The 11,948-nt window shown below is 48.8% G+C and overlaps 2 protein-coding genes across 2 annotated transcripts; both read right to left on the bottom strand.

The window, feature by feature from the left end:
• Window positions 1–1,424: 1,424 nt before the first annotated feature.
• Window positions 1,425–9,375, bottom strand: taf6l (TAF6-like RNA polymerase II, p300/CBP-associated factor (PCAF)-associated factor). The gene is made up of 11 exons (XM_030338809.1): window positions 8,783–9,375; window positions 8,601–8,687; window positions 8,228–8,378; window positions 8,093–8,143; window positions 7,124–7,218; window positions 6,360–6,434; window positions 5,784–6,004; window positions 5,231–5,363; window positions 4,005–4,133; window positions 2,570–3,141; window positions 1,425–1,953 (listed from the first exon to the last, which is right to left on the bottom strand). The coding sequence occupies exons 1-11, from the start codon at window positions 8,927–8,929 to the stop codon at window positions 1,491–1,493; spliced, it is 2,124 nt and encodes a 707-aa protein (XP_030194669.1). The 5' UTR covers window positions 8,930–9,375; the 3' UTR covers window positions 1,425–1,490.
• A 339-nt stretch (window positions 9,376–9,714) lies between these two features.
• On the bottom strand, window positions 9,715–11,709 carry cth1 (cysteine three histidine 1). Its single transcript, XM_030339203.1, has 2 exons — window positions 11,519–11,709; window positions 9,715–11,149 (listed from the first exon to the last, which is right to left on the bottom strand). The coding sequence occupies exons 1-2, from the start codon at window positions 11,525–11,527 to the stop codon at window positions 10,109–10,111; spliced, it is 1,050 nt and encodes a 349-aa protein (XP_030195063.1). The 5' UTR covers window positions 11,528–11,709; the 3' UTR covers window positions 9,715–10,108.
• Between the last annotated feature and the right edge of the window lie 239 nt (window positions 11,710–11,948).

The following is an 11,948-nucleotide window of genomic DNA, read 5'->3' on the forward strand; positions in this document are numbered from 1 at the left end:
CACATTGTGGTACCATATGTCTCAAGAAATGTCAAGTTAAAATCTCATAAGGGTAATGGGTTATTTAGTTACTGTAACCTAGGGGTCGGCAACCCTAGGCACGCGTGCCACCACTGGCAAGGGGCAGCATAATCATTGGCACACTTAAAAAAAAAAAAAAAAAATTTTTTTTTTTTTTTTTTTTGATTATTAAAAAAATTGAAAGCACAATGCTGTGAATGAGATTTTAAGTTGACATTTCTTTTATATTTTACATTCTGAATAATAATCATTACTACCGATTTCTTTTTCTGTTTTGGGCATTTCCTCCCAGTGCAAATATGTCACAATTAATTACAGAAAGCAGTGTTCTGAAATGGGAATGGATCAATTAATAGTTTTTAAACCTATATTGTGAGTAATAGAAAAGAAAATATTTAAAATATCGTTGCAAATGCTGTTGTTGCTGTATGCATCGCCTTCACATGGTTTTGAATAGCTGTACATGTCTTAAAGATATTGATGTGGATGGTTTCAACATTCTCATATATTCTCGTTTTTTACATTTCTCAGTGCAAATGTTTTTGAATGAGTTTCTGAAAATGGTGCTTTAAGATTGGGACATATGTTATTATAATTTGTAAGCCCATGTTGCAAATATAACAACCAAAAAAACATTTAAAATGATGATTGTGGACTACATGGAAATAATACAATTCCAGGACTTCTGGAAATGTTTTTGGTCGCTGAGTCATAATTCAGCTTCATTTTTTATATATTGTTGCTTAAGGCACACTCAATAACGTGAAAATGTCAAACTGACACTGCATGTTGAAATGGTTGCTGACCCCTTCTGTAACCCATGTTCAAATCTAGTTTATCTGCTGCGACCATTGAGCTGCGCTGGGCAGGTGTTCATTTCAGAGCCTGGTTATGGGCCTATATTTGGAAGCCTTCCCTGCTGCTCCACCGCGATAACTTAACTCCTTGTGACAACAGAAGGCGTCGTCAAACATGGAGCCGTAGCAAGAGGGTGGCTGCATATCTTTGTAGACCGACTGTGATAAGGCTTTGTTGCTGTCACATTAAAAAAAATGGTTTCGATTATTTAAAAAAGGAAGACATTTTTAGTTCCACAGATTAAAAAAAAAAGGAAGTAGAATCTGACGGTAAGCCAAATAAAATTGACGAAATAAACCTTTTGACCTCTTGTTAAAAAACCTGACAGATGGCGTCAGAGCATATTGTCTAATGGCGACACCCAGTGACTGTTTCGGGAATTGACTAATAAGGGGACCATTACGGAGCAATTTCTGTTGCGGAACGGTGAAGAATAAATCTAAGGTAGACGACTCTTTGTCTCTTTTCTTTATCTACTCTGCATATCGAACCCCCCAAAATGCGCCCCAACTCATACGAATCAAGGAGAAGCTACCCACCAGGTATTCCATGTTTTTTCTTTTTATTATTCTATCAAACTGAGAGCTATGTACACAGCGCCCCCTGCAGGCTCAGAGGGGCAGGTGGAGGGAGTAGTGGGAGCAGGCCCAGCGCCGCACCGGCTTGCTCACCCTGCCGATGACGGGCAGCTTGTGGGCGTAGGTTCGCGGCGGCAGGGAAGGGAGCGGTGGCGCCGGGGGCGGAGCTACGGCCGTGGCGGCGGCGGCGAGAGCGGCGGCGGAGAGAGCGGAGGAGGAGGAGGCGGGGACGGAGGCGGTCAGGGAGGGCGGCGCCGGGGCGGCCGGCGCGAACGCCGTGAGGAACGGCCGTCTCCCCTGGCAGCGGCGGCCCATCTGTCGCCCGCCGATGAGGAAGGCGAAGGTGGGCGCGGCACCCCCGGCCGGCGGGGCGGTGAAGCGGGCCTTGGGGAAGACGTCGCGGGACGGGCCCGCCGCGCGCTGGCCGGGCCGCGACGAGGAGGCCCGGGAGCGCTGGGCCGAGGAGGAGGAGGAGGAGGAGGAGCGGGCCAGCGGCCTGAGGACAGAGGGAGGGAACAGGAGGGGAAGAGGTCAGCTATGAGGACAGAACTGGGCCACGTTGCTACATTAAATACCTTCTACCAAAAGTAATTCTATGTTATGTTTGATGACCGAGCCGGTCGCGGGCTGTTCCGACGTTACGCACGCGGCGTTAGAGGCCGAGGGCCGAGGGGAGACGCCCTTTAAAGGGACTGGAGACTTCCTGGTTTGGTATTACATTACACAATGAGACCCTACGCTTTAGGACCAGACTGCAAAGGGTTCCTACATCACAATGCATCATGGGATGTTTTGTTTTGCCACAACACGCATGACAACTGTTCGGCAGTTAAATTAAAAACACAATAATGTCACAACAATATATAAAAAAATAATGATCACCTAAATAATAACATTCAAATACTCCTACGCTCCCAAAATGGCGGAGGTCTTGACAATACCAATCTATCTAATATAACTTGCAATATACGCCCTTAGTATTTGCACAAGTTAACCAATAGGAGTCCAGGGATTCTGTAGCATTCTGGGCTCCGTCCCAGTGGCCACATCGCCCCATCCGCTCGCTGTCTGGGAGGGACCAATCAGAAGCAGGGTACCGCGGCCGTGCCTACCTGCTGAGGCCCGTGGCCGCCAGGCTGGGGGGGGCGGGCTCGGCGGCCCCGCCGCCGCGGGGGCTCCCGTCGCGCCGCGGGCTGAGGCTCAGGTTGGCCGTGAGCTGGGGCATCTTGCGGGCCGTGTCCGGATGGGCGGGGCCGGGGGGGGGGTCCTTGGCCGCCATTCCCAGCTGGGGCAGGGCGCGGGGCGGGGAGACGCCCCCCGGCCCGCGGCCACCACCGCCGCCGCCGCCACCGCCCGGCCCGCGGCCCTCGGCACCGGGCCCCGTGCTGAAGCGGACCGCCAGGCTGTCCCCGAAGAAGGAGTAGAGCTCGCCGTACATGGCGGGCAGCGGCACGGGGCTCCAGGCCTCCCAGGGGCAGCCGGCGCCGCCCGCCTGCAGGTGGCTGGCGATGCCCAGCGCCGCCTCCGACAGGGGCTCCGGCGGGGGGGTGAGGCCCGGGGAGCTGGCCCGGTGGCCCGGGGCCCCGGGGCCCGGGTCCTGCCGGCCCGCGCCGGAGCCCCGGGGCCCCTCGGCCGGCTGGGACAGGGAGAGGGCCTTCATCTTGAGGAGCCGCTCCACCGCCACCTGTGGGAGACACAGTCAGTCAGGACGGGTTTGGACCAGGAGGGACAGCGTGGGACATGATGGGGATATCGTATCAAAAGGTTGTAAATACATGGCTCCTAAAGTTCAGTTCATGCGTTTCAGCGACAGAAGGAGGATACATTAGGTCCAGGGATAAAGGAGACAAACTAATAACGAGGAAGAGCTTCTGAGAGCTTCTGAATAACTAACAAGGAGGCATTGGATGTGATCATTTGAAGTTGTTTGTTGCCATGGTCTCAACCAATGAGCCGACAGCAAGAAGTCCCCGCTGACTGCAGCCGTGGGCGGGGTTATCTCAGAGCTCACCCGCCGTGAACCAGGGTTTGCTTCCAGGTGAGGCTGACGGCATGAGTTGCCATGGTAACCGAACTAGTCTAATGGTGGATTATGAAACCAAAAGTCATGGGTTCCGCTGAATTCAAACGTATCCGGTTACACTGGAAGTCTAGCTTCTTGAAATAGGGCCCGTCTTGCTTCCCGGTGAATCACGCTAACTCACCTAATATTTACCCACAGAAAAAATATTTTTGCCAATATAACTTTTCGTTATATTGGCTTATTTTCTCTTACATATGTATTGTATTTTATTACTTCATTTTATTGTGTGATTTCTACAATGCATTTTTTAACTTGCCTTTGTTTGTTTTTTACTTTATTATTTTATTTTATGACTAATGTTCTAATGTGAAGCCCTTTGAGCCTGCCTCGTGTGTAAAAAGTGCTGCATAAATAAAGTTGCCTTGCCTTTATTATCAACCCCCAAAACAGTATCAACCATTACACCGCTGCCTTCCACCCATTCGTTATCGGCTGAGGTTATTTTCCGGGGTTGTTGTACTTACGAGGATGGCTCCGTAGACCTTGTGTCCGTCCGCCTTCACCTGGGCGTTGGACACAGAGTAGTCGTCCAGCACCGCCTGCAGGTTGGCCCAGTAGGCCGGCAGGTGGGGGTACAGCACCCTCTCCACCGCCTGGAGACACACACACACACACACACACACACACACACACACACACACACACACACACACACACACACACACACACACACACACACACACACACACACACACACACACACACACACACACACACACACACGTTGGCTCCACCCGGATCCAAAATGGCGGACCGAGCTCCCCGAGGGAATCCATACAGACTAGATTAGACCCTATAGGTCTTCTGCCTAGCGCTGAATAATTCATCATTCGAGGTTGAATGTTGGCTGTGGAAAATAAAATAATACAGTGGCTCTGTGGTGTTTATAATGTAGCACTTTAAGTGGTTTTGCTAATTGGGTTTATTTTATGTTCTCGCGTGATTCTGGGAATTTCTGGTTTGTTGCTTCCTGGTTGAATGCACTTATTGTAAAAACGTCAGTGATGTACAGTAAGGTAATGTGCAATAGCATTCGTAGCACTAGTAGGAGTCCATTTATAATTTATGTATGTTTAGTATGCGAGAACAGAGCAGTGTTCCTAATTGTGTGTGTGCATCATCTGCTGCCAAGCAGAATACACTGGGGACAAACTTCAAGACCCCTCCGCCCTATGGAATCTCTGGCAGGTTTTTTATAATGGTTCCCATGGTTACAGGGGCTACACTGTATGTGTATATGGAGCGTTTCCAAGTTAGCCATCTTATTAAATATCGAAGCAAATGTGATAATACTTTTTATGAGCCGTCCATAATCACCAAGTTGATCTCCACAGTTAGAGGTTTAATATGTGTATGCAGTGTAAATATTAGAGGAGTTGTAGACAGTCGCAGTAGACGTTGGTCTGCCCTCTAGTGGTCCAAAGGTGCAAATGGAACATCCCATGTGTGTGTATTTGAAATTCAACACGATTAAAACTTAAAACGTCATAAAAAAGATATAAAACAAAGAGGATACACTGGTTGCATTTTAAAGTAGTGTGAACATTATGAGAGGAGTTAAGATTAAATGTTTGCAGAGAATGTTAAAATCGTATTAAAACTTAAGTCTTAATTATTTAATTGAAGGATTGGGAAAAAATGGAACGGATCATAAAGACAATGAAATGGAGGAATAAGGGTTAGACGGTACCTTCCAGCCCAGGGCGTGGAGCCCCACCACCGCCCCGTAGTGAGAGCACAGTGGGCGGACCGGGTCCGACAGGACCTTCTGGAGGGACAGCAGGATCTGGTGGTACAGCCCGCTCACCAGGTCGCCATGGGACCTGACCGGTTCAAATGAACGGAGATAATTAACCAAGTTCCACCTCTGCATACTTTAAAAAAGAGATTTAGATTCAATTTCCCTCCCCACCCTCCCTTCCCTGTCCCTCTTGATTATCTAGTCCATAAAAGGCCAAACTGTACAAAGGGTTGCCTTTAGGTTATTAGTATTCGTCATACTGGAGGAAATAAGCAGATCGGGAAAGCTTTGCACCCGTCAACCAAAAAAATCCTAGGAGTTACACACAACTTTACGCAGAAGAAATGCTTTCTCAAAACATTCCCCCCACATTTTTCCTGAAATCCTCCAAGAACAAAGCACCATCCACTAGCGACACACTACCAACCACACACACACGAGACGAAAACACGACTTTCCGAGGTGCACCTGAACGCACCGCGGGTTGGGGGCGGGGCCTCACCAGAAGATGTGGCTGAGCAGCAGGGCTGCGTAGTCGCGGAGGGTCCAGTGGTCGTTGAGGGGGTTGATGGAGGCGGCCAGCGGCTCCAGGATGCAGTACATGACGCTGGACACCAGGCTGCGCACGTAGGAGCCCAGGTAGAGGTAGGGGTTCTGGATGAGGCTCTTCACCATGTGCAGCAGCCGGTTGAGCTGCTCCAGGTCGTGGCTCACCGACTTCACCTGCAAGGTCAAAGGTTAGGGAGCCGCTACTGTAGATTATCATGTTATCAGTATAAATATTCTTGATATAATTCATGTTATCTTCATGAATCGAATCATTGTTAATTGATTCTACAATAAATATAGATTGTTGGGATGATAATTAGAACATTATTTCTATAATCATAGAATTGCGGGATGAATACTTATTTACTTGTTTCAAAATTGTTACCACTTCTTCCTGCTGATTAAATGTTGCCAGAAAGCTATTTTCACAGCGAAACATAGCGGCCATACGTATAGCCTGAGCTCATGTGCACTTTATTTGTATGTATGTGAACCGGTGAAGTAAATAATTCAAAGACTGAAAACAAACCCCGCTGATGACGTAAACAAAATACGGCAGCAAGGCCGCCATCTTGGAGTTGGACTGGAGGTCAAGCAAAGCCACCTGAAACAGATTAACATTCAGAGGATCACCCATGCGTTATATATTAGGCGTATATTACAGTACAGGCACTCACTCAAACAATAAACAGTGCCGATGCTGACGCGCGCGTGCACGGTGACAATGTGCATGTGCACGTTGCCGACATGCGTGTGCACGGTGCTGTCGTGGGTGTGCACGGTGCTGACGTGCGCGTGCACAGCCAGGATGTGCCATCAGATCGGTTCTAGTGAGGTGGGGGCTCTGCTTCAGGGATTCCAGTTGAAGCTGGGTCATCCCATCATGACTGCGCGTCACAGCATCCCCACAAACAGCATGTAAGGGCACCATAAGACCCCAATGGCTTTAATGTTAACGCAAACACAGGCTTTTGGTCTGAAATTTGCTGCGATCCAACCGTTTGGGTTTCACATTGTTGCTTCTGTTTTACATGATCAAATATGAACTGGATATTATTAAGTCCCTTGTGTACCTTTTTTCCTTTGTATAATTCCTACATTTAGTCTAATAGCCATTCATGAGCTAATGCCACCCACAGTATCATCATGTTTGTTTGTGATTCTTTTATGCAGAACACTGTTTTGCCATTAGTATTTTTCCACATTTTCTAAATACAATAATGGCAGACAACGGAGGTGGGTGCAGTCTTTCCACCATTTTCTATGGGGGGGGGGGGGGGATCAAAGCTGTACCTTCATGAGGTGGGGGTCCTCTCCCAGGATGGCGCGTGTGATCTGCTGGTAGTATTTCAGAAGGTCGTCAGAGAGGGTCTGCACAGCGCTGGGAACTGTGGTGATGAACAGAGGAACGCGTGGATTCATTCATGATATATTTAAAAACATTTGGACGGGTCTTCAATTGAACCAAATGACGTGTTAAAGCTGTTGAGGGCCAGATTCAACGGCTGTGATGAGAGAGCTGAAACTAGCAACATCTGGAAATTAAACAGACCAAATAAACGTCCAATGCCTCTCCGCACCCCCCCTCCCTCCCTTTGTTTCTCTGAGAAGGGTTGCAATTGCGCATCTTTGATTGACAGGCGAGTTTGATTCCCTGAACCAATCGGGGAAGAGATCAATTAAGAAAATGTCATTGCATCAAGAAATGTGACGTAAAAGTGCATTATGATAAACAAGTGCATGTTAAAAGCAGTGTGAAGTGGCCAGTCTGATCTCAGATGTGGTACACGGTCCACTAAGCGGTTAAAAAAGTTTTAATTACCAAAATAAAATAAAAAATTGAATATCGCAGAAATGAATGTGAACGGCGGTGGCCTGTATCTGTGTCCCAACTAGGGGAGGTGGGTCGCAACGGTTAGTCCTTCAACCGACTGTCTGTCGCCGGTGACCTTGCCCAGGGACTCCTGCTCCAGTCTGATGGTTTGGCTGCTAGTGCGGGTGATGTTGTTCAGGGGGTGGAGATGAATGTGGCTCAGGGAACCTAAACAGGCGGTAAGGCTGAATGCGATGACGGACTCAGAAGAAACGTCTGAAATGTCTGCACGACGGATTGGGGGGCCTGGAGTTTTACAAAATATCCGGAAGTTTTGACTCGCCGATAGTGGACGATGGCTATGCCCTTTCTAACAAATTACACTCAAAGTATAGCACTACCATCTTACCTACAGCACCTTTAACCTGTGTCGTGATCTGGTATATTACCTGTTCCTTGAGGCTCCAGGTTGCCTTTACCATCCAGGTAGGAAACATTTACTATCGGGAAGAGAAACCAAGATAAGCCACTGACAGCAGATTGACAGTGTTGAGAAGACTGGAGCGGTTACCACTGGGACTTACCTCGGACCATCGTTTCGGCACAGCCTTTGGGGATGTTGGTGGCTAGAGCCAACTCTACCAGGTTAATGTCCCGGTCCTCAACGAAGAACAGCTCCCCTTCCTTGATTGAACGGAAGGGCAAGACGTCCTGGGCGCCATAGCCACAGATGGCCTGGTGACACAAACACGACCAAGGAATAGCATGACCAACTACAATTATACTCCAACGCCTATTGTCCACATGCAAAGATTTGGATTTGTGGCATCAAACACCCTGCAGTGAACGATTTAAAGTAATAACCTCAATAGTTAGTTCCTTTGATAGAGCAATAGGCTGACTGATGCTAAACATGCTGGATCTTAAAAGCATCCCCCTACTACGGTGAACCTTTACCTCCACATTGCTCCACCGCAGGGCTCTGTTGAAGTCCTCGACCGTCAGCTTTCTCCTCTTGGCGTGTCTCATGAATTGAGAGCTACTCTGAATTGATGAAATATAAAGGAAAAGGTGTCACTTCTACACGTACACGTAGAAACAGGACAGATAGTGCAGATGGTCCATCGAGCCTTTCTCACCTGGGTCGCTTCCCTGAGTCGGTAGCACACATCCTCCGCCAGAAGGGCTGCCACATCGTCGCTGAGCTCCACGCCAGCACTCTCGGCCACGAGTTTGACGGACTCCCGAGGCACCTCCGCGAAACGGCGTTCCTCCCTGTCCGCCATGCTAACGGACACTTTACCGGTCGATGCTTTGAGAGAATTAACGAATCAACTAGAGATGTTTCCGTGCGCCTTATCTAGTGAAATCAGACACGGCGCGCTCTGGACTGCAGACCCACAGTTCAGAGAATAGCAGTAAAGTGTTTACACAAGACTAGGAATAGCAGTTTGCATTAAGGTTTGGAAAAAGGCATGAATACATTGAGCACAAAATCCAAACACTCAGATCCAAGCCTGTGAAGGCTGTACAAATGCCCAAGGTGTACCGTCACTGGAGAAACTGCAATACATTTTTAGTACTTGGATGTTTAGTCCCTTCGTAGTGATCGAACACATTACATTTCTTGTTCCCGTTGTTGCAAACTTGGGTTCTGGTTCACTATATTGTCCTCATCCATTGTTGACGTGCGGTGGGGGAAGGAACTGTCGCAGACTTGACCCTACGAACGGCCCGGAAGTAGTTATGCGTTGAAGAATGGAATATACAAAAAACTATTTGAATATTGGAAAATTAAAACTGATTAACCCCACCTATATTTATTATAATGCAATACCAATGTTTTTATTCCATTGAAAGTTAAGAGCAAATACCTCGTTTACCCGTATCAGTAGACTTGGGGGCGGAGCTAAAGTTCTACCCGTGGATAAAATAAAGCTACATGTTGGAATTGTTTTGGTATGCAAGGATTTGTAAATTTGCAAAGCAATTAAGTGTTCATCTATAATTGCAAATGGTACTCCTTCCTAAAATACAAGATTGAAGATGTACGAGGATTAAAACAAAACCATTGGATTAAAACTTCTGTTTATTAATGATATCGAGTCAGATATTAAACTAAGCCGACCATAATTATCAGTATGTACAACAATTAAAAAGTTAATTACAAGGCTCAGTGCATCCAAAAATAGGCTGCAGCAACTTCACCCATACAAATATTTGTAGCCATCCGATTATTTACCATTCTCCTCGATTTTAAGGACCAACTATCCCGCAGTCAAACGCACGAACGGGGCGCCATGTGTCCGTCAAAAACACAGTCCAGTTTAAATACCCACCCAATAAAAATTTAAATTACGACAAGTCTCTAAAGCATAACATTTTAAGAACACTCATATAATCAAACTAGTTCCTCCACAGCTAGGAGGCTCCGATGGCAGCGTTGTCCCACACGCCAGGGGACTTCAAAGTGCTCTGTTGTCCCAGATCTTCTGCGCGCTGGTGGCCAGGGCCTGGCTGCTCTCCAGCTGCTGAAGGTGGAGGGCCAGCGGCAGCAGCAGCTCGTTGAGGTGCTGGCTGGAGAAGGTGAAGGCGTTGTGGGCCGCGGTCTCGACCGGCGGGGTGGTCACTGAGGGGGTGCATGTTGAGGAGGGCGGCGGGGACGAGTTGGAGGAGGCCGGGGATGAGGAGAAGGGGGACAGCAGCATGTCTGTGTAGCTCTGGGAAAAGGCCCGACTGCCGATGGCGGCCTGGAAGCCCGCGGGGCTCAGGATGGAGTCAGAGCCCTTGAGCTTGCTGGGGAGGCCGTGCTGGAAGCGGCAGCGCGTGCCGTACAGGCAGAAGCCGAACGAGCTGAAGGTGCGGCAGAGCGCACCGCGCGGCTTCCACTCCTTGGTCTGCGCTTGGAAGGTAGGTGTGAGGAAATCGGCGGGACTTTTCTCCTCGATCCCACTGACGCTACTACCGCAGCTGCTGCCGCGCCCGCAACTGACAGGCGACTCCTCCGCTACACCATCAACACCATCTCCTAGTTCGTCGACGTGCAGGAAGTTGCAGCGGGTGCCGAAGGGACACACGCCGTAGGAGCGGAAGGTGCGACAGGGGACGTTCTTGCGGCGGGGACGGCAGGCGGGCCGCTGCTCGGTGGCCCCATGGACGAAAAGGCAGCGGGTTCCGTAGTAGCAGTAGCCCGTGGTGTGGAAGCTACGGCACAGCTCGGTCTTGTACTTGGGGTGACGATAGGGCACGTGGAGCTCTTGGAGGCCATGCGCGAACTGGCAGCGTTCGGCGTAATTGCAGAGGCCCGAGGCGGCGTAGCTGGTGCACAGCTCGGTCTTGTAGCGGGTGGAGCAGAGCCAGGGGCTGAGGGGGGAGGCCGAGGACTCAACCAGCGGGAGCAGGGCATCGGCCAGGGAGGAGCCGCAGTCGTCGGAGGATTCGTTGGAGAGCAGGTTGTCCACCATCTCTTCGTGGTAGGGGGGCAGGAAGAGGTCATCGCTGCTCGTCTGTTGGAGAAGTGCAAACATTTTAGAAAATAAACTTTTATAAAGGCAACCAGATTACATATGAGAAGCAGTTTAGTTTGTTAGTGCGTTATTGAAAGCACATATATAGGGGTCTATATATGGAAACACTGGAGTTGAACTCCTATATGCATTAAGCTTTGACACTGGGCTCTGCAAAAGCGCAGAGTATTCAAGATGACAGCAAAACTTAAGAAATGTTTGACTAGAGTAGGACGGGTGCAATGAGTGGGATTCCGTCGTTTACAGTCTGACCAATTTAGAACAGCCACATTAAATAGTTGCACACAAAATATAAATTAAATACCGTGTAATAAATAATGCGTAGGCAACAAAGGCAAAGAGACTCACCTCAAACATAGTGTAGTGGGATGTTAGTCCAAACAAAGCCTTTACAATAAATTAAGATAAACAAAAGGAAGGTAGGAATTTCTGTTAAAGAAACTAGTGAATCACAGTGGCACGAGCCTCACAATCCTACTTCTTGCTATGAAGTTGCACACAAACTACTGACCCCTTGGTCGTCTATTATCTTGAGCCAAGACTCCCTCCCGCGTGCTTTGAAATTAGGAATCAGCTGTGCCTGCGTACCACGTCACAGGGACAGTTCAATCAACCAATCACGTCAACGCACGGACGACGCCACTCCTTGGAATTCGCACACAATCGTTGATAGAATGCAGCGCCCTTATCAAATTAGGCCCGGATGATTACAGGGCCACAGGCCAAAGGATCAAATGCCCAATAAACAATCCTGAGACTGACGCTCATTGGTCAACAC

The sequence above is a fragment of the Gadus morhua genome, chromosome 17, assembly GCF_902167405.1.
Source record: "Gadus morhua chromosome 17, gadMor3.0, whole genome shotgun sequence".
In the NCBI taxonomy this organism is placed as follows: domain Eukaryota; kingdom Metazoa; phylum Chordata; class Actinopteri; order Gadiformes; family Gadidae; genus Gadus; species Gadus morhua.

Coding starts and splice junctions, on each gene's coding strand:
- taf6l (XM_030338809.1), bottom strand. CDS start 8,929: ATGGCGGACAGGGAGGAACGCCGTTTCGCGGAGGTGCCTCGGGAGTCC. Junction 6,435..7,123: donor AGGACCCCCACCTCATGAAG/GTACAGCTTTGA, acceptor AATCTGTTTCAG/GTGGCTTTGCTTGACCTCCA. Junction 4,134..5,230: donor TCCACGCCCTGGGCTGGAAG/GTACCGTCTAAC, acceptor GTGTGTCTCCAG/GCGGTGGAGAGGGTGCTGTA.